Source organism: Silurus aristotelis, assembly GCF_946808225.1.
Source record: "Silurus aristotelis genome assembly, chromosome: 13".
Taxonomy (NCBI): domain Eukaryota; kingdom Metazoa; phylum Chordata; class Actinopteri; order Siluriformes; family Siluridae; genus Silurus; species Silurus aristotelis.
In genome coordinates this window covers 13,891,649-13,912,121 of record NC_139586.1, presented here as the reverse complement: position 1 = coordinate 13,912,121, position 20,473 = coordinate 13,891,649, and the positions used below count along the sequence as shown (strand labels likewise).

Genomic DNA, 20,473 nt, shown 5'->3' with positions numbered 1-20,473 from the left:
GATGTGTCTCTTCCTTCAGGTTGCCATTGATTTTACGGCATCAAACGGAGATCCCCGCAATAGCTGCTCGCTCCACTATATCAACCCGTACCAGCCCAACGAGTACCTGAAGGCTTTGATAGCAGTGGGTGAGATCTGCCAGGATTATGACAGGTAATCTTGATTGGTCTGCAGGAATGAGCAGATCCATAAAAAGTATTGTGGGCAGAGAAATAGAATTGGATTTTTCTTTATACCAAATCTTAATGTGAATTTACTGGATGGCTGAATTTACTGTCTGAGCCTGAAATATTCCAATCATAATGAGAATATTTAAAATTGAAATATGATTGACATATAGATTTAGACAGGATTTGTAAACAAGTTGTACAGTGGACAGTATAGTTGTTTTCTGTACGGATGTATCTGCATTAACTTAGACTTGAGTAATAAAAAAAATGCCTTACTAGGTTTATTCTCTTAAATAGTAAAGTGGAATTATTAGCTTGAGGCTGTTCTGTATATCTGTTGTAAGCAATTTTGCTTACAATGGGCAATCTATTGTTGTTCTACTTTCTCTTTTTACTATTATTTAGCTTGTTCATCTTCTTCTGCTTTTTACAAGCTTGTCTAGGGCAGCGCTTAGGGCAGCGCTTAGAACCATAATGTTAAATGTTTGGTGAAATTTGGCACACTGATTAAGTGACTGGTTGACTGAAATACTAGGTAATTTTGTTAATATACTGTATAAGAAGAACAAAAATACATTTTATTGCTAAATGTGCTCAAACACACAAATAATTTAATTTGTTCTGTTAAGCTTCCAGTGCACATAATAATACGAATTATGAGAAAAATGTATAGAAGACCCACTAAAGCTTAAGACAGAATGGACATGATTCAGATCCTATGTACAGCTTTGAAAGGGATACTGCAAAATGCTGAAAGTAAAGGAATATAAAGGTAATAGAATAAATAGAACTGTATTTAGATAATCTCTAAATTAGAACTTTGTACTATTATGGTCATTGGAGGCAGTTAAGTGTTCATGAGGGAGATGATCTGTAGGAAAAAAGATGTTCTTATGTCTGATAGTTCTGGTGGTCAGCGCTCTGTATTGCAGGCAAGAGATCAGCAGTTCAAAGAGGCATTGGTCAGGGTAAGTGGGGTCAAGAGAGATTTTTTTCTGCCTATTTCCTCATTCTGGAATAGTACAGTTTCTGGATGTGGGGCAGAGGAGCAGAAATAATCCTTTTAGCAGTCGTTATTGTCTGTTGTCAGACAATTGTGACAGACTCCGTGACAGAATAAAACTGCCTTAGCAGCTTCAGGTACATTTATATATATATATATATATATATATATATATATATATATATATATATATATATATATATATATATATATATATATATATATAAATAAATATATATATATATATATATATATATATATATATATATATATATATATATATATATATATATATAAAAGACAAATATCTGAGAGTGTGTAGTTTAAAACAAAGATGCCTCACAGGTCCTCAACTGACAGCTGCACTAAATAGTACATGTCAATCCAATAAAATTTTGAATAATCCCAAACTTTGGAGCGGTAGTGTATGTGTGTGTGTGTGCATATGCAGGCCATGCATTTGGTACCTGGGCCTTCAGTGGGGACTGACCCGACTTAATCCACCTCTTAATACCACCACTATCACATCGCATTATAGAAACCGTCAATACAATACAAAAACTTAATACAACACATGCATTACAGAGAGAAAGGCATTTCACATATGGAGAGTGAATACGATTTTACCTAAGCAAGAAACCCAGTTAAGACAACTCCAAACCTCTACACTACCACCACAGCTGTGCCACCTACATCATCTGGAGCAGTTCAGTGTCAATATTTGTCTAATATCATGACAAAAACATTACAAAATATAAATAAAATACTACCTACTCACCAGAGAGAGACTCATAATTTGTACCGCTCCTCAAAACCTGTAATCCAGTGGTATGGCTTGTATTTACTGGTCTGGAAGTGGCGAACAAGCTAGCTAGCTTCGTAGTTGGCCGACCTCTCCTCACAATGTCTAGCTTTTCTGGATTATGACATTTTTAAAGTATATCCAAGACCAAATCAATTTCTCTTCCTCCGTACACATAAAAAAATTCTAACTCAGATGTATTCATGTGTGCCGAGTGTTACACGTGTTTTGCCAGTTGAACTTGTCTGTAACAGTTCCCCTTTCACCAACCAATCAGAGGACGGAAAAATGCTAACGATATTCTGGGCCAGCTAGCTGCCCTATGAGTAAAATATGAAATCTGATTTGTTAAAGAAACAGGCCCGTGGTAAAATTCTAAATGGTGAAAAAAAGGCCAGCAGCACAGAAGGCAGATTAGATTGACATGGCAGCACATAGAGGCTGAAATCTGATTGGACAAAAAATCTAACATCCACATACACGTACTGGAAGCAGTGCAGCCAAGAGAAATGCCATGAAATGAAGAGAATAAACTGTTGAGAATAAATTAATACAATTTCACAGTTTAGGCCAGCAGAGAAGGCTTTGCTGGCCCTGACCACCCGCAAAAAAATTAACACAATTGAAAGAACCAAAGACATAAACATTAAAAAAATTAAATGCACGCAGACTGAAGTAGTTTATGTCTTTGGTTCTTCTAATTGTGATGATTTTGTCTCACATTTATCAAATACCCACCAATTCATCCCAACAAATTGGAATCTGGTGACATGCCAATCAGATAATCAACTCAAAACACCGGCAAAGGTTTCCTGGGGCTACACAATCATGGGGAAGACTGCTGAACTGACAGTTGTCCAGAAGATAATCATTGACACCCTTCACCAGGAGGGTAAGCCACAGACATTAATTGCCAAAGAAGCCACTCCTGAACTATAGACAACATCAGAGGCTTCTTAACTGGGCTAAAGAAAAGAAGAACTGGGAAACAGGAACAGAAGTTTTCACAGTCTGTGATGATTTGGGGTGCAATGTCATCTGCTGGTGTTGGTCCACTGTGTTTTTTGAAATCCAAAGTCACTGCGGCCGTTTACCAAGATATTTAAGAGCACTTCATGCTTCCTTCTGCTGACAAGCTTTTTAATGATGAAAATTTTCCAGCAGGATTTGGTAGCTGCCCAATCTGCCAAAAGCACCAAAAGTTGGTTAAATGACAAAGTTGGTGTGCTTGACTGGCCAGCAAACTCACCAGACCTGAACCCCATTGAGAATCTATGGCGTATTGTCAAGAGGAAAATGAGAAACTGCTGAATTGAGACAGTAATTAAAGCAAAAGGAGCCCCTAGCAAACATACAGTACATATACAGTAAATGAACATACTTTCCAAAAGACCAACAATTCACTAAAAAATGTTTTTTTTTAATTTTTTTATTGGTCTTATGAAGTATTTTATTTTGTTGAGATTTGGTGGGTCTTTGTTAAATGTGAGCCAAAATCATCACAATTAGAAGAACCAAAGACTTAAACTACTTCAGTCTGCCTGCATTGAATTTATTTAATACACGAGTTTCACAATTTGAGTTGAATTACTGAAATAAATGAACTTTTCCATGACATTCTAATTTATTGAGATGCAACTGTATAATTAAATATTATTTCATGGTCAACATATATATATATATATCCATCCATCCATCCATCTTCTCCCGCTTATCCGATGCCGGGTCGCGGGGGCAGCAGTCTAAGCAAAGATGCCCAGACTTCCCTCTCCCTAGACACTTCTTCCAGCTCTTCCGGGGGGACACCAAGGCGTTCCCAGGCCAGCCGGGAGACATAGTCTCTCCAGCGTGTCCTAGGTCTTCCCCGGGGTCTCCTTCCAGTGGGACGCGCCCGGAACACCTTCCCAGGAAGGCATCCAGGAGGCATCCGGAACAGATGCCCGAGCCACCTCAGCTGACCCCTCTCGATGTGGAGGAGCAGCGGATCTACTCTGAGCTCCTCCCGAGTGACTAAGCTTCTCACCCTATCTCTAAGGGATCGCCCAGCCACCCTGCGGAGGAAGCACATTTCGGCCGCCTGTATCCGGGATCTTGTCCTTTCGGACATGAGACAGAGCTCATGACCATAGGTGAGAGTAGGAACGTAGATTGACCGGTAAATCGAAAGTTTCGCCTTGCGGCTCAGCTCCTTCTTCACCACGACAGACCGGTACATCGACCGCATTACTGCAGAAGCTGCACCGATCCGTCTGTCAATCTCCCATTCCACCCTTCCCTCACTCGTGAACAAAACCCCAAGATACTTTAACTCCTCCACTTGCGGCAGGAACTCCCCACCAACCTGAAGTGGGCAAGCCACCCTTTTCCGACTGAGGACCATGGCCTTGGATTTGGAGGTGCTGATTCTCATCCCAGCCGCTTCACACTCGGCTGCAAACCGTCCCAGTGCATGCTGAAGGTCCTGGTCTGATGAAGCCAACACGACAACATCATCTGCAAAGAGCAAAGACGAAATCGTGTCGTCACCAAACCGGACACCCTCCGACCCCTGGCTGCGCCTAGAAATTCTGTCCATAAAAATTATGAACAGAACCGGTGACAAAGGGCAGCCCTGCCGGAGTCCAACATGCACCGGGAACAAGTCTGACTTACTGCCGGCAATGCGAACCAAGCTCCTGCTTCGGTCATACAGGGACCGGACAGCCCTTAGTAAAGGGCCCCTGACCCCATACTCCCAGGGCACCCTCCACAGGCCGCCGCGAGGGACACAGTCGAATGCCTTTTCCAAATCCACAAAGCACATGTGGACTGGTTGGGCAAACTCCCATGAACCCTCCAGCACCCTGTAGAGGGTATAGAGCTGGTCCAGTGTTCCACGGCCTGGACGAAAACCACATTGTTCCTCCTGAATCCGAGGTTCTACTATCGGCCGTATTCTCCTCTCCAGTACCCTGGCATAGACTTTCCCAGGTAGGCTGAGAAGTGTGATCCCCCTATAGTTGGAACACACCCTCCGGTCCCCCTTCTTAAAAAGAGGGACCACCACCCCGGTCTGCCATTCCAGAGGCACTGTCCCCGACCGCCACGCGATGCTGCAGAGGCGTGTCAGCCAAGACAGCCCCACAACATCCAGAGACTTGAGGTACTCAGGGCGGATCTCATCCACCCCCGGTGCCCTGCCACCGAGGAGTTTCTTTACTACCTCGGTGACTTCAGCTTGGGTGATGGACGAGTCCGCCTCTGAGCCCTCAGCCTCTGCTTCCTCAATGGAAGACGTGACGGCGGGATTGAGGAGATCCTCGAAGTATTCCTTCCACCGTCCAACGACATCCCCAGTTGAGGTCAACAGCTCCCCACCTCTACTGTAAACAGCATTGGTGGGGCACTGCTTTCCCCTCCTGAGGCGCCGGACGGTTTGCCAGAATCTCTTCGAGGCCAGCCGATAGTCCTTCTCCATGGCCTCACCGAACTCCTCCCAGGCCCGAGTTTTTGCCTTGATAACCACCCGGGCTGCAGCTCGCTTGGCCTGCCGGTACCCGTCAGCTGCCTCAGGAGTCCCACAAGCCAACCAGGCCAGGTAGGACTCCTTCTTCAGCTTGACGGCATCCCTTACTTCCGGTTTCCACCACCGGGTTCGGGGATTGCCGCCTCGACAGGCACCGGAGACCTTACTGCCACAGCTCCGAGCGGCCGCTTCGACAATGGAGGTGGAGAACATGGTCCACTCGGACTCAATATCTCCGGCCTCCCTCGGGATCTGGTCAAAGCTCCGCCGGAGGTGGGAGTTGAAGATCTCTCTGACAGGAGGCTCGGCCAAACGTTCCCAGCAGACCCTCACAGTACGCTTGGGTCTGCCGAGTCTGTCCAGCTTCCTCCCCCGCCATCGGATCCAACTCACCACCAGGTGGTGATCAGTTGACAGCTCCGCCCCTCTCTTTACCCGAGTGTCCAAGACATACGGCCGCAGGTCAGATGAAACGACCACAAAGTCGATCATCGACCTACGGCCTAGGGTGTCCTGGTGCCACGTGTACTGATGGACACCCTTATGCTTGAACATGGTGTTCGTTATGGACAAACTGTAACTAGCACAGAAGTCCAATAACTGAACACCGCTCGGGTTCAGATCAGGGGGGCCGTTCCTCCCAATCACGCCCCTCCAGGTGTCACTGTCGCTGCCCACGTGTGCATTGAAGTCTCCTAGTAGAACAACGGAGTCCCCAGTCGGAGCACTGTCCAGCACCCCTCCCAGAGACCCCAAGAAGGCCGGGTACTCTATACTGCCGTTTGGCCCGTAGGCACACACGACAGTGAGAGACCTATCCCCGACCTGTAGGCGCAGGGAAACGACCCTCTCGTTCACCGGGGTAAACTCCAACACATGGCGGCTGAGCTGGGGGGCTATAAGCAAACCCACACCAGCCCGACGCCTTTCACCATGGGCAGCTCCAGAGTTGTAAAGAGTCCATCCGCTCTCGAGGAGTGTGGTTCCAGAGCCCAGGCCGTGCGTAGAGGTGATCCCGACTTATATATATATATAATATATATATATGCGATTCTGATTGGCTGGAAAGTGTGGAAAGTCTATATAATCAGCGTTAAAATCAGAAAAATAAATGTACTGCCTTATATACAGCTGTAACCATAGTAACAAACACTTTCAGTTACATACAAAGTATGAGGTATTGTAAACATTTTGACCTTACTGAGCTACTTTCAGATTTTTTTCACACCATACAGTATATGGTGAAAGTAATGATTTGAATAGTGGTCGAAGCACAAAATTAATTTTTATGAACTGCAGAAAAAACATTAACAATAAACAACAACGACAAAAAAGTGCTCAAACAGCAACAGCAGCAGCTTCATTATTAGTAGACACATGGCACAGATGCACGTAATTTAAACACATACACACAGAGACACACACAGTCTCTCTCTAATACTCTGTTTCTCTAATACCTATTCATTAAAATGCATTAAAATAAATGTAACCTTAGGGTACTACTTTATCTCTGAGTGTGATTTAGCTCATCAGAGTTTGAAATCTAACAATTACTATATACAATATCTAAATGTATCCTTCTTCTGGATAAAAAACAAAAACAAAACAGATTTTGAAAATATCAACACTTTTTAAATAAACAACTATTTAAATAAATGAAAGCAAAAAGCTATCTTATAAGAAGGTAATTAATAAGTTTGTTTCATTCTTGCTACCCTCCTGTGCAATTAGTTGTTACGGTTATTAAATACTACATTATAAATATGGAATATACACTATGCAAAATGTCCTGAATTTCCTGTTTTTGTGCCACACTAGTTAGAATATCACTGCAGTCCAGATCTCTTCTAATAAATCATTGGCAGAGATCCTGTTCATTCCTGACAAAACAAGATTAAGTGAAACAACCGATATGCCCATCAAGCTGTAGGGAAGGACTCGAGGGAAATATCCAGTGAGCTCGACTAGAAGCTCTGTTGATATTCTGTTGATATATTTTTGCATGGCCGTTTGTTTCTCTGCCACACTGCGTGCTGCACTTCTTTTCCCACAGTCAGGGCTGTTGGCTGATGAGCCCCGAGCGACCTGAATGGTTGTAAAGGTGTCAACAGGCGGTCTGATCAGATGGCAAGCCATGCACAAGCCTGTTTTTTTTCCCTCCTTTGGGCTCTGTCCTAACAACAATCCATGTGGCATGTAGCTTTGCCAGCCTCTGGAGCTTGGGATGGTCCCTGTGCCAACACAGCTTATTAGATACTTCCAGCCTTGACAACACTTATTCTCACTGGAGGCTGAACCATATTAGTGCAGAATTCTGACCAAATGCATGGCCATGTTAGTGTCTCAGTTAGGAAGGTTGCTTATTAAAACTGAAACAGTGAGCTGTGCAACTGATTATCATTTCCTCTGTGCCTCTTATTTTAGACATTCATATAAGTCCTGGTTTAAAGTGCAGGTCTCTCAATGACTATTTGGAGTCTGCAGTTAACATTTAGTTGTTGCATCATTATTAACTCCAGGAAAGTTCCTTGTATTCAGAGTCGGGTTGTGAATGCATCTGATTGTCTGTGTGTGTGTGTGTGTGTGTGTGTGTGTGTGTGTGTGTGTGTGTGTGTGTGTGTGTGTGTGTCTTTGTGTGCTATTTGAATTATTTAAATCAAATTAGTTTTTGTTTTTAAATAAAAGCATTAAAAAGACTGGATTCTAAACAGTGTTTAAGCACAAGCTTATAAGCGGAAAAAAAAAGATTGAAGAAGTCATTTTCCTCTTTGCGGTCAAATGTAATACAATGTGAAAGTAAAAAAAAACATTTGAAATTCAAAATTAAATAATGTAATATGATGACATACTGTATGAATGTAAAACAACGAAGTAAAAAAATTTAATGCAATTATTTGTCACTCTCTGCTGTCACCCAGATAAGGATGGGTTCCTTTTTGTTTTCTCCTAATCTTTCTTCTTTATGTAATCTCAGGGGCACTTTCCTTACCACTATAGTCTATGGCACGCTCATAGGAACAAACTTATTCATTATTATTATTTTATTATTTTATTATAGCAATTTCCAATGGAATTTCCAATGTTGGAGTTTAACAACATTTTGCTGCATATGACAGCTAAATTCCTTGGCCATACCTATTGTAATTAATGACTATTTGAACCTCTATGAAACAGGAAGTCATGGTGAAATTATTTCCTGTTCCTAGTCATCCAGGTATACAAAAAATTAGGTAATTATGGTACACCAATGAGTGTAGTACATGAACACATGCATTTTATTCAATTAAATTGAATATCCCTAAATGAATATTAGCTTACTTTGTTTGTGGTTTGATTAAATAGTTTGTTGTTTTTCTAATTTTACTTATTGTAAACAATGATTTAATGCGCAGCAAAAAAGCTGTCTTAATTCCAACGCTTTAAAAAAATAATAGAAACAGAGTTCAGAGGTATAAATGTTGGGCTCCAGTGCGCGAAGCCCTCCAGCAATGGCCGCCTACGCTGAGTGTGTATGTATATGTGGGCTTCTTGCTTGAAGCATTCTGCTACACACCAGGTGAGAACCTGCAGATAAATATGGTGCTGCTTGTGGGATGGAGGAATTGTTTGCCCACGAGCTGCCCATATGCACAAAACAAGTCAGAAGGAAATGAGACAAGACTGTCCGGAATTTTTTCCCTATTTATCAGCGTCTCATTAGCAGCCGCATGGCTTTTCTCTTCCACAGCTGGTTCTGTAAATTACAGACATCACATGACTTCCAGAAAAGGAAGTGAGATCCGTCAGTGCCTTGTTATCAGAAGTCTCTTGCTATGTGTTCCACTACACAAATAAAATCATGCAAATATCTAATATACCATCTACACTAAATTTATTGCCACCCTTCAAGCTAATTTGAACAAATGTGAAAAATGTTTCACTCACAAAAAATTAATTCTCAATAACGTTTTTGGTTTTAGCAAAAATACTGGTCTCCCAAAATCTGTTAAAATTATTGATGCCCATGAACAAAATTATGGTTCACTAATAATGTATTGTAGGGGTGCTAATAATGTTAACACCAGCATTGTGATGAAGAAAACTGCACTACAACTAAATATTGGACAGATTGATATTCTTGTTAATTATCTCTAAAAATTATTGGTAGTTTTATAGCAAATGTAAATAATTGGCACCCCCACTTTTATAATTTTTATGCAATCATTTCTATTTATTGTTATGTTACTGTACATACATATTGTCTGAGTTTTACAAAATTGTAGAAGTGCAATAAATGTTCAAATCATATTGTACAAAAAGAATGTGGAAAATCAAATGCCAAAGGAATTTTATTTTTGGAGAAACTGCATTTCCTTTGACAATAATACTCATTATAATCACATCTTTAAGTATTAATAATTTCTGTTCAAAACATGTCAAAATGAGTGTACACCTATATCCTTAAAAATTACTCTCTGCATGGCAGGATTCAACAAATTCCGATGGCAACTTTTGAAATCAGTAAAAATAGGGTTGACGTGCAAAATGTAAAAATCTATAAAATGGATTGATTTGCACTATCTACTCAGCAAATAAAAATTGATTCCACAAATGCAGACAGAAAATTTTATTAAAATAACTGCCAGGAATATGTGAAATCATATAATATTACAGAAACATGTAATGAGTTCATTGACACACTAAAACACGCTCTATTATCAGTATTGCAGTATTTTATTAAAAAAGTTTTTTTTAACTTCTCTCATTTAAAGATATTTGGTGGCAGTTTGGAGTTCTGGACTTATTTTTATTTCAAGATTGTAGTGCTCTGAAACTTTTTCTACTCTTCTTTTATCTATTATCTTTCTTTGCTTAATAGATTAATATATTTCGATCCATGCTAATGAAAACATAAAAACATTACAATTATTTTTATTTTATAATTTGCTTATGTCTATAATTTTTGTAACAGGGTTGTTTTCCAAAGAAACTTCATCAGCAAATAGGGTAGTATTAATTAATAATAATAATAATAATAATAATAATAATAATAATAATAATAATAATAATAATAATAATAATAATAATAAAATAACTTTTTTCTATAGTCTTCAGGAACCTGAAACAATGAAGAGTTCATGTTGAAACTGTGACTAGAAGAATTTTCAAAATAATTGATAGGGTTGAATGGGTCCAGGTAATTTGATAAAAAAAAAAAAAGAAAAAAAAAAAAGAAAAAGAAGTAATTTTTTATCATCTATAATGGATAACCTGTGAAATAGTAATACAGTTGCATTAGATGGATGCATGCATGGATTTAGTGCAAATAATATTTGATATTTAATGTATTTTAATGAACATATAAGTATTCCTATATTGAGCTTGAACTGGAAAAAGTTTTGCTTTTCATGTGCTGTAGACTTTTGTAGATTTGGAAGGCAGAAACATTGCTATTGTCATCAGTTTGTTCATGGACTAGGTCACTTGCAGCTAAAAAAAATGTCTTCCTCTACCAAACATAAGTACACCAATTCATAACCTTTTTTATTATTTACAGCCTTGACTGAACCACACCTTTTCTGAAAACGTAGCCATTTTATAATTGTTTTAGGGTATTTATCTGAAGTAAAAAAAAACACTGTTCCTTCCACAGTCTTCCTGTAGCTGCCTAAATCAGAACAATGAAACTTGCCTTCCAAGCTATAAATGGATCACCACACATATCTTAAAATACTTATATCAGCCCACCTTACATCATGCTTCCTAAGATCCTCTAGCACCCTTTGACTGGTGGGTCTACAAAGGCCTATATCAAGACAGTCTCTCTTCTGGCATCTAGTTGGGAAAGTGAACTTCCCTCAGAAGTCGAAAAAGCTGAGTCACTAGCGTATTTCAAAAGGCCCCTAATGACCTACCTCTTCCAGAAGTACTTAAATTAGCACTATTATAAAAAACATGTCTGTGGTTTTCTTTTCTATATTAACTCCCAGCAAAGCACATTTGCACATCACCCATGGATAAGTCCACCTGCCTTGAATGTAAATGTGTTTGCCTTTGTTTAAAACCCCCTTAAACAGGACTCATGTGGCATATTGAAAAAGATGTTCACATTTATTGTCTTGAAATTGTAAGCTTAAATCCTGGTGATGCCATGGATTAAAGTGGACAGGATGAAACCAAAATTAGCTAGGAAACCATAGAAAGTATGTAGCTCATGTTTTTGGTATTAGAAAGTTAATAGGGGAAAGGAATCGGCACATGATCAATACACAGATTATTTAATAAAAACATATTTGTAAACATAGGTCCACAAAACAAATTCAACCAAAATCGTTGATTCAGCTTTTTGTTCTTTGCAGGATTTTTTTTTCTTGATTTCTTGACCTGTTGCGTTAAAAACATAACAGCAGTTGTGTTATGTTTTTACATTTCTTTTGGCTTCTAGTTGAATAACATGGAGTAATTTCATTTATAGTCATGAAAATGGCAAGACGTTAATTTAATCTCATTCCATACAAGCAATGATACTTAAGAGAATTTTGTTATTAAAGAATAATGAGGAAGAACTAAAATATCATTAAAATACAATTACAGCCCAATTATGCTTTTGTTAAATCATTTCCTGTGTGATCTCGTCTAAAGAATGGTTTAATCTGTATTTGGGGCGCGCGTGTGTGAGTAGAAATGCGCATGTACACGTGTATCTCTTGTGTATACTTTCTTCCCCAGGAGCTAATAATGATCAAAATTTCACTAGGCCTCCTGGCAGCATGACTCACCTACTGAAATGACAGGAAAATAATGAGCTAATCTGGATTCACCCCATTGCTCTGCTATGGATGCACTTTATTTCTGCATTTGTTCTGATCTCATGTCAGAGCAAATGTGATTTTGGCTGGCAAAGACATGACTAATTTCAGGCCATTCCTCTTCCTCGGGTTGCCGCAGGTTGTTCCCCTAGGTTTTCATTAAAAGCTGGATTAGCCCTTTTACAGCTTTGAGGCACATCTGCTTCAGTGGAGTGTCTGGGCGCTGTGACGTCCAACCCGCCTCCTGTGGCTGATATCTTTGTTGATGTTTCAGTATCTGTGGCTGATGTGTTATTGAAGAAGAAGAAACATGAAAAGAGCACATTTTCTATGAGTAAATACTTACAAAAGCTGGGGGAGGAAAGTGTAAAAAGATTTTTATTTTTTTATCTTTATTGATCAAGGCCTTTAAATCCTGACTGTGCATCTTGACCCTGACACGTGATTATATGTGCATTCATTTAATTCATGTGGGAGTATGGGGGGGTTGGGGGGTAGAGCGAAGGAAAATTAGGAGTGCTGCTTAAAAATAGAAGCAAATCAGAAATTCAATGTAAATGTTGAAATTGCGTATTGCATAATTATTAGACAATTTTTCAATAAAGTGTAGCAGAGCAGTCTAATAGCTAATAGGGGTGTATATGGCTTGACCGGTTTTAACCCTAGTCTAAAAGCAGCTTGTGTTCAAGAGAGGCTGAAAAAGGCACATTTTGTTACTCATTTGGAAAGCAGTTGACTGCGTGGGAGGAAGTCGCAGTTGTCAGAGCAGCTCGTGTCTCTCAATCACGAGTTTGCTCATCAAACACAGTTGTGCTGTAGATCTCGACACATACGCAGCATGCCAACGCTGCTAGGTTTCAGTCTTCAGCTTTTGAAAAAAAATAGCTAAATAGCCGAAAGCACTTTGTGCAAGGCAAGCTTACTGTACAGTTTGGGGAGAAAATTCTCATCCTCAATAGCATGCAGAAACAGAAAACTTTAAATTGTAGCCACAATAATGATACACTAGCATTCATTGATAGATAGAAGGGTAGTTTTCTTAGGTGTTTGCCAAAAGGCAATGTTGTGATGTCGTGCTCACTAATAATAAACAGACCCATTATGTTTTTTTGTTTTTTTTTCTGTTCGTTATGTTGGATAAATTAAAAATCAACAGCAAAATTTATATAAGCATCTTTTATGTTTAGCACCCTTTCTTCTTTTTGGCCAGGTAAATTTTGCTTACATTTTGTCTGCAGTTCTTAGGTCCCCTGGTGGTCTAGTGGTTAAGATGCAGCGCTCCCACCGCTGCGACCCGGGTTCGATTCCCGGTCAGGGAACCATCCCCAGCCACTCTTAGTGCCAGTCCCAAGCCCGGATAAATTGGGGAGGGTTGCGTTAGGAAGGGCATCCAGCGTAAAACATGTGCCAAATCAAACTTGCGGAGGATCCGCTGTGGCGACCCCTAACGGGAGAAGCCGAAAAGAAACTTTTTTTTGTCTGCAGTTCCTAAAATATGAATGCAGTCTCCTTAATCATAGGGAAGGAATGGAAATGTAATTTCCTCAGTCACAGGAAAAAGATGGGAATGTTGTTTCCTCAGTATTAATGAAGGAATGAGACTCGTGTTTTCATAGTCTCAACAAAGGAATGGAAACTGGAAATTCTTCATTCATAGGGAATGTTAGAGTTGCAGCCTAGCTTAATCTCAAGCTGCCATATGCATTTTTTTTTGTTATCTCTCAATTACTATCCCCCTTTTCTCCTTCAATTATTTTAAGTTGATTAGCACACTTTTGCTAAAATACATAATCGCTAGGATTCTGTTATGAACACTTCAGGTAAGCCTGTCAGTCATTGAGCAGGTTTCAATTTTCAACTAATGAAAATTCCTAAAAAAAAAAGCTTTGTGCAAGTGAAGTGCACCCCGAAGAATATGGGAAGAATCAGCCAAATTTCTCTTTCATTTCATGTGGTTTTACAGAGATTCATGATTCTTACACAATATGCCATGATGCCAACATAGGAAATAAACTGTTACCTACATGAAAACAGGAGTATTCTCACCATTGCTAATAGAAACATTTGAATACTTTGAAATTCTTTATAGTCTAAAATGTTTTCAGCAATATTAAAGTTTCTCAATTCATAAATGCTATAGGAAAAATATCTCATTGCAATCTGATTAATTGAGCATAACAAATCATACAGTAATCACATGGAATATCTTAAAGGTAAAAACAATTGTACAACAGGGAAATCCAGAGAAATCGTTTGGATAAACCTGAAATTTACTTGATTTTTTGAAGCATGGAACTTCACTAGAACTTTTCAAAATCTTTAGTACTATCTGTGCTCTCTTCCAGAATACTGAGAACATCGAGATTTTTATTAGAAACAGCAACTGCTTCTGCACAAGTTCTGCTGTCAATCATCTGATAACTGTATGTGTATGTGATGTGTCTGAATTATAGAGAAGCCAGATGGAACTTAGATTAGTCCTGTGAGAGACACAAGCTTTTATATTAAAGCATGGAGCATTATTTTATTCCCAGTGTAGTCCTGTTTAGAAATATAGACAAAGAACAAATGTAATCTGTTCAAGCTTCCCCTGTATGTATGTACTGTGTGTGTGTGTGTGTGTGTGTGTGTGTGTGTGTGTGTGTGTGTGTGTGTGTGTGTGTGTGTGTGTGTGTGTGTGTGTGTGTGTGTGCATAGCAAATTAAAAAGCATATTTGTCAGTAGACTGAATGAATATTTTTTTATTACAAGAAAAGCTCAACATGTTAATTAGTCATAAAAAAAATTGTAAAAGCATCACATCAGTTTGGGACTTTAAATGAGCTTGGAGCACAAAATTATAATGCAACACTTGTCATATCTGTGTGTTTATATGATATAAATTATAATTGGGCTCATCTTGATGAGACAGTCACACTCGCCAAACACGAGTGTGTAATTTGAACACTGCTCAGGTGTGTTCTGTACTCTCTTGGTGTGCTGAACATCACAGCGCTCCATCCTCTGCACTCTTCCATGCCCTGTTTGGAGCTAAGAGCAGAATCCTGCTGGGTGATTAGCCACGTGCCCCTGTGGAGTCGTTCACTCTTTTTCCTTTTCTCCCTCCGGCACTGCTTTCGTCCTGCACCCATTACATATGACACATGCACCCTGAGTGCAGCAGTGGGCCACAGCGTCTCTGTCCCTGAATGTAGAAATGAAATGATTGGAATAGAGAGTTGTGTAATTAGCTGTAGCCATTTTCATCTGGATGTGAAATCAGTGTAGCGGCAAGTGGGAGGAGATTATGACAAGCAGCAGGCAGTCGGAGGAGACACAACTGTGCCTTGAAGCATGCTCTAACGTTTCACTGGACTTCTGGATTTCTTTTAGGATGTTTTCACACTTTCTTTTTATTTTCACTGCCTGGGACTACTTGAGCTGAAAGGGTTGGAGTGTTACAATTTCTGAAAATGGTCTAGGGTTTGGTTAAAATAAAACTCTATGGGAATGAGTGAAAATGATCCACTCTTGGAATGAATGAATATTGTGTTTTTTCTTGTTACTTCTTGTATCAGGTTTCACATTGTCATGAAAAGGCAGGTTAGACAGATGATCAAATGGAAGGCCATCTAGATAAATCTAGAGAAAACTCTAAACATTTACATTTGGATATATATTTAGAAAGCACAAAACGTTGTCCCCCATAAATGTGAAATAAGCATGTCCTCACAGTTATTAATATTTTGATTGTTAATCATAGCTTGTGTGGAGCGTCTTCCACACAAGTCCCTGTGTATAAGTTACTTTAAAAAATTATATTGAATTATTGCACAAATCAAAAAGCTGTGATTTGCTGCTAAGGAAACTTCATCAAAATCTTTTGAGTAATTAGAATAGAGAATTTACAATGGCTATGCTGTAAAAATGACTTACTCTTTATTGTGAAATAATGTCTCACCTCACGAACAAGCAAATGTATGAAAGAGCCATTAATATGTGGCTAGGTGAAATACATGTTTATGCACTTTGGTGAAGCTCTGGTTTAATGGCCTCAGGTTGAAAAAGATAATAAATGCATTTCATTTTTAAACGATGAGAAAAAAATTAAACCTTTTTTTTATTCTATCACAGTGACAAAAGGTTCTCCGCTCTGGGATTCGGTGCACGAATTCCACCCAATTATGAGGTAAGAAAACAAGTATTCACTTATTGAGATTCATCTTTCGTCTTTTGAATTAACTTTCTTCTCTCATGGTTCATTCACTTCCTCTGACCTTGACAAGCTGCTTACCTGTTGGAATTCAGTTCTTGGGTTTGTGGCCAAATACGTACATCGCGTCTATATTTACCAGCCGGCTTCATTTACATAAACTGACATACTTTATACTGATACAGACTGGAATAGTTTAAGACAAAAAAAAAATCATGATTATTCCTGGCAATTTGTATTATTTAATGTGCCAACATAGCCCTAATGAAAATGGGTGCGGGGTGCTTGGGGATTATGGTAATTGTTTTAACTTAGTAAATAACAATTAATTCATATATTTTAGATTATATACTGAACATACTAGAAGTATAAAGCAATGAAAGTGTCTGCATTACTTGTGTAATCAGTAACCAGGAGGTTACTAAGAATGCACCATAAGCTTCATGTCTGTACATACATATTCACACATATTGTATAACTTATGTAAAAGTACCATTTCATTAATGTACTTTAGTTTTTGAGGTTGTCTTACATATGGCATGAGCTCACCTGAGCTTCCTGTACATAAATAATACAAATCTATTTAACTCATGCTTTAAAGCCATAATATGAAATGTATATGCAATGGTTGCAGAATTATTTTCAAGCATGAAGATGAGCCAAAAAAAAAGATTTATTTATTGCCTTAGGTTTTTTCACCAGCATTGACTTTATGATACAGTGTGTAAAATAAGCTTATAATTGTGTTTCTATAATAGTCACTGCAGAGACTAATGCTGGAATTTAAATATGATGTGTTATGCATAATCATGTTTTTTTTACGTCTGCATTTCAGGTGTCACATGACTTTGCCATCAATTTCAATCCAGATGATGATGAATGTGATGGTAAGACAGAAACAAGTGCCTTCTCAGTGAGACATTTTTATTTTAGGAATAGTTAATGTTAAAGATGGACTTGAATGGGGGGGATCTTTAAGAAAAATATTACTCTAAGAAAATGTATAACTTTCACTAATGTGAACTAAATAACTAATGTGTAGCATTAGTCAGAAAACATCTTCAAAGAGCTGAACTGACCTCATTTCAGTAGATTTTGCAAAGACAATTTTCACAGTTAGAACACTGTGAAAAAGAAGAAAATAACTAGTTTTTTTTTCTTGTGCCAAGTCTTTTTTTTTTTACTTTGGGGTTAATGCCAAAATCTGCTCATTTAGCAATGTGGTTCAAAATCTAAAAGGCTATGACACCGTTTTAGGAAGCGACAGGCTTCAGGTGTTAATTGTACATCCCTTTCTTGTGTCTGATCAGAGATTCAGGGAGTGGTAGAAGCTTACCAGAACTGCCTGCCCAAGATCCAGCTTTATGGACCAACTAATGTGGCTCCTATAATCAACAGAATAGGCAAGCAAGCAGCAGGGAAGGAGCCTATTAAGGATGCATCGGTGAGTTCCTGCATCTTTTTCCCAGTTTCTACTACAACTTGGTAAATGTCTTACATTCAAATTAGAACAAACTAGAAACCTGCACAAAGATTAATAAAGGACAGCTTTAGTAATAAATACAGTTGCAGATATAAGTTGCAGACATTCAATGGAGATACAGTAAAAAGTTTTTTTTTAACAATCCATTTTAAAACAGCCGTTATTTTATATTAGAAAAGGAAACCAAGATAAAGCATCAGAAATGTTTCCACCCTCAGTTACAATATACAAAGAAAAAAATTTACAATCAGAAGCTTTTTTAGGTTAAAAGGGAAAAAGTTAAAAAGAAAACTGGATGCGTAAGTGCGCACACCTGCACAATATTTTTTAACCACTCATTCTTTCTGGGAAAGAGTCTGTCAGTCTATTTAACATGTTTGCATAGCTTTGTTTTATAAATTTTAAAAGCTTGTTAGGAGTATAAGGTCAGAGCATAGCGTTAGCCATGTTATTACAGTCCTGGAGCAGAGCCTTGCTCAAGAAGGCCCCCAACATTCTAATGAGTAACCCAAAGCCTTAACATTTGAGCTACGACTGCCTTTGGCCTTTATTTCATGCTTTTGTAAGCTCTTTGTGCACCATGAATGGAATGATTTTATTTCTACCTACCAACTATGCAGTTTGGGTGAAGACCCAAGTTAGTGAGCTGGTGTAAGCTCTCAGCTAAGGTATGTAAATGATTTATCTTTCAAAAACAGAAGATTTGATCCAGATAGTGAGGAGAACTTCATAAGATTGACAGCCAAGCAAGTGTAGTGTGTTTGGAAGTAACTAGTGCTCTTATGAGAATTTCAGTTTTATGATGTGATGTATCATGAGTATTTGAGCACAAAAATTATATTTATTTCCAAGTAGGCTGCTGCAGACCACATTTCCCACACTCCAGCATTTCCATTTACCCGGCTTCTAATTGAGGACTGGTGTGCTCAATCACACACACACACACACACACACACACACACACACACACACACACACACACACACACACACACACACACACACACACCATTTATTTTAAAGAGATTCTGGTTCACACTTTCATTGCAAAATATTTCCTTAATCTCTGATACTGTACTGTATCACTGACATTGCAAAGCATGATCTCTTTTTGATACGGACCTGTTATATATTGCCAGTTCTTGCTTAACCCTGTTTTACCTATTTCTGTTTTATAATAAAGAGTTTTGCTATTTGTTTTGGATTTGTTTGCTGTGGACTCAGTAAAGTATTTTTACCTGCATTTGCATTCATCTGTACTCTTGTTTCATGACCCTGTCAATGAAATGATTTGTAGCCTTTCAATGCTTTGTGAATCAAAATATTTAGATCACATGTAAATGATATCCGAGTTCCAAGTGGTTAAAAGTGGAGATAAGTATCTGGTGATTCAGGGTACACATAGTTTTACAGGTCAAGAAAGATGAGAATATAGGATATCAACTTTTCTCTACCATTGTGTAGACCTTAAGGTTTAGCATATAAACTGATGTTATTAATTAAATACTACAAAAATCTATTAATCTTTTTAATTAAATCCATGAATTTTACATGCTGCAAGGTTAAGCCTTCACCCTCAGGCAATTTTACATGATATACATGACACTCAGTTTAGCTGTTTTTTCAACCATTGTGTCCTTGTGGCCATCTTCATTTATTATTTAATTGGCAGCCAGGAACACCAGAAACACCCACACTGATCAGATTTCAGTGCATGAGCTCTAATTGTAAGAAAAGACAAATTTAGCTGGCATTGTGTGTTCAATACTGTCTAGACCTCATGGGAACTCTATAGGTTATCTCTACTTATAACACATCGATCGTAAGCTTGTTGTCCTTTGTATTAGAAATACCACATCTTGCTGATCCTCACGGACGGTGTGGTAACCGACATGGCAGACACAAGGGAGGCCATCGTGCGTGCCTCCTACCAGCCTTTGTCCATCATCATTGTGGGTGTTGGGAATGCAGACTTCACAGACATGCAGATCCTGGACGGGGATGATGGTGTCCTTCGCTCTCCAAAAGGAGAACCTGTCTTGAGGGACATTGTCCAGTTTGTGCCCTTCAGAGACTTTAAAACGGTAAGTCTCTAAAAAATAGAGCTTTGATTTCCACTAGTGTGTTCAATATAAAGAAAAACTGAAGCACTTTTAAAAATATATATTTCTGACTTAACCTCTTCAAGTGGTTCTTTTGATGCACTTCTGAAAGAGCAATGCACTCACTTTAAATCAGGAAGGCAGACTGAGCAGGTCATGCACACTGAGCAGAAGAAGCTAATGGAGCTACACAGCTTTCCTTTGTAGAACATATTTTCTCTGCTTTTGTGTCTGCAGCCAGAGAAAATCAATCTAATGTTGAGTAGTGAGACTTAAATGCTTTCTAAGCACACCCTTGTTGGCTAAAGCAGAAACTAAATGTACATTTGTTCTCATGCTTTTCCCACCATTTTTTATTGTTATTACATTTTAAGTAATAATAATAATAATAATAATTATAATAATAATAATAATTATTATTATTATAAT

At 38.6% G+C, this 20,473-nt stretch overlaps 1 protein-coding gene across 1 annotated transcript in view; it reads left to right on the top strand.

The window, feature by feature from the left end:
* Positions 1–20,473, top strand: part of cpne7 (copine VII) — a 60,179-nt gene that overhangs the window by 34,862 nt on the left and 4,844 nt on the right. The window contains exons 11-15 of the mRNA XM_083558539.1: positions 20–153; positions 16,382–16,436; positions 17,296–17,347; positions 17,771–17,904; positions 19,790–20,026. Of these exons, the coding sequence (XP_083414665.1) occupies positions 20–153; positions 16,382–16,436; positions 17,296–17,347; positions 17,771–17,904; positions 19,790–20,026 (612 nt within the window). The remainder of the gene's footprint in view (positions 1–19; positions 154–16,381; positions 16,437–17,295; positions 17,348–17,770; positions 17,905–19,789; positions 20,027–20,473) is intronic.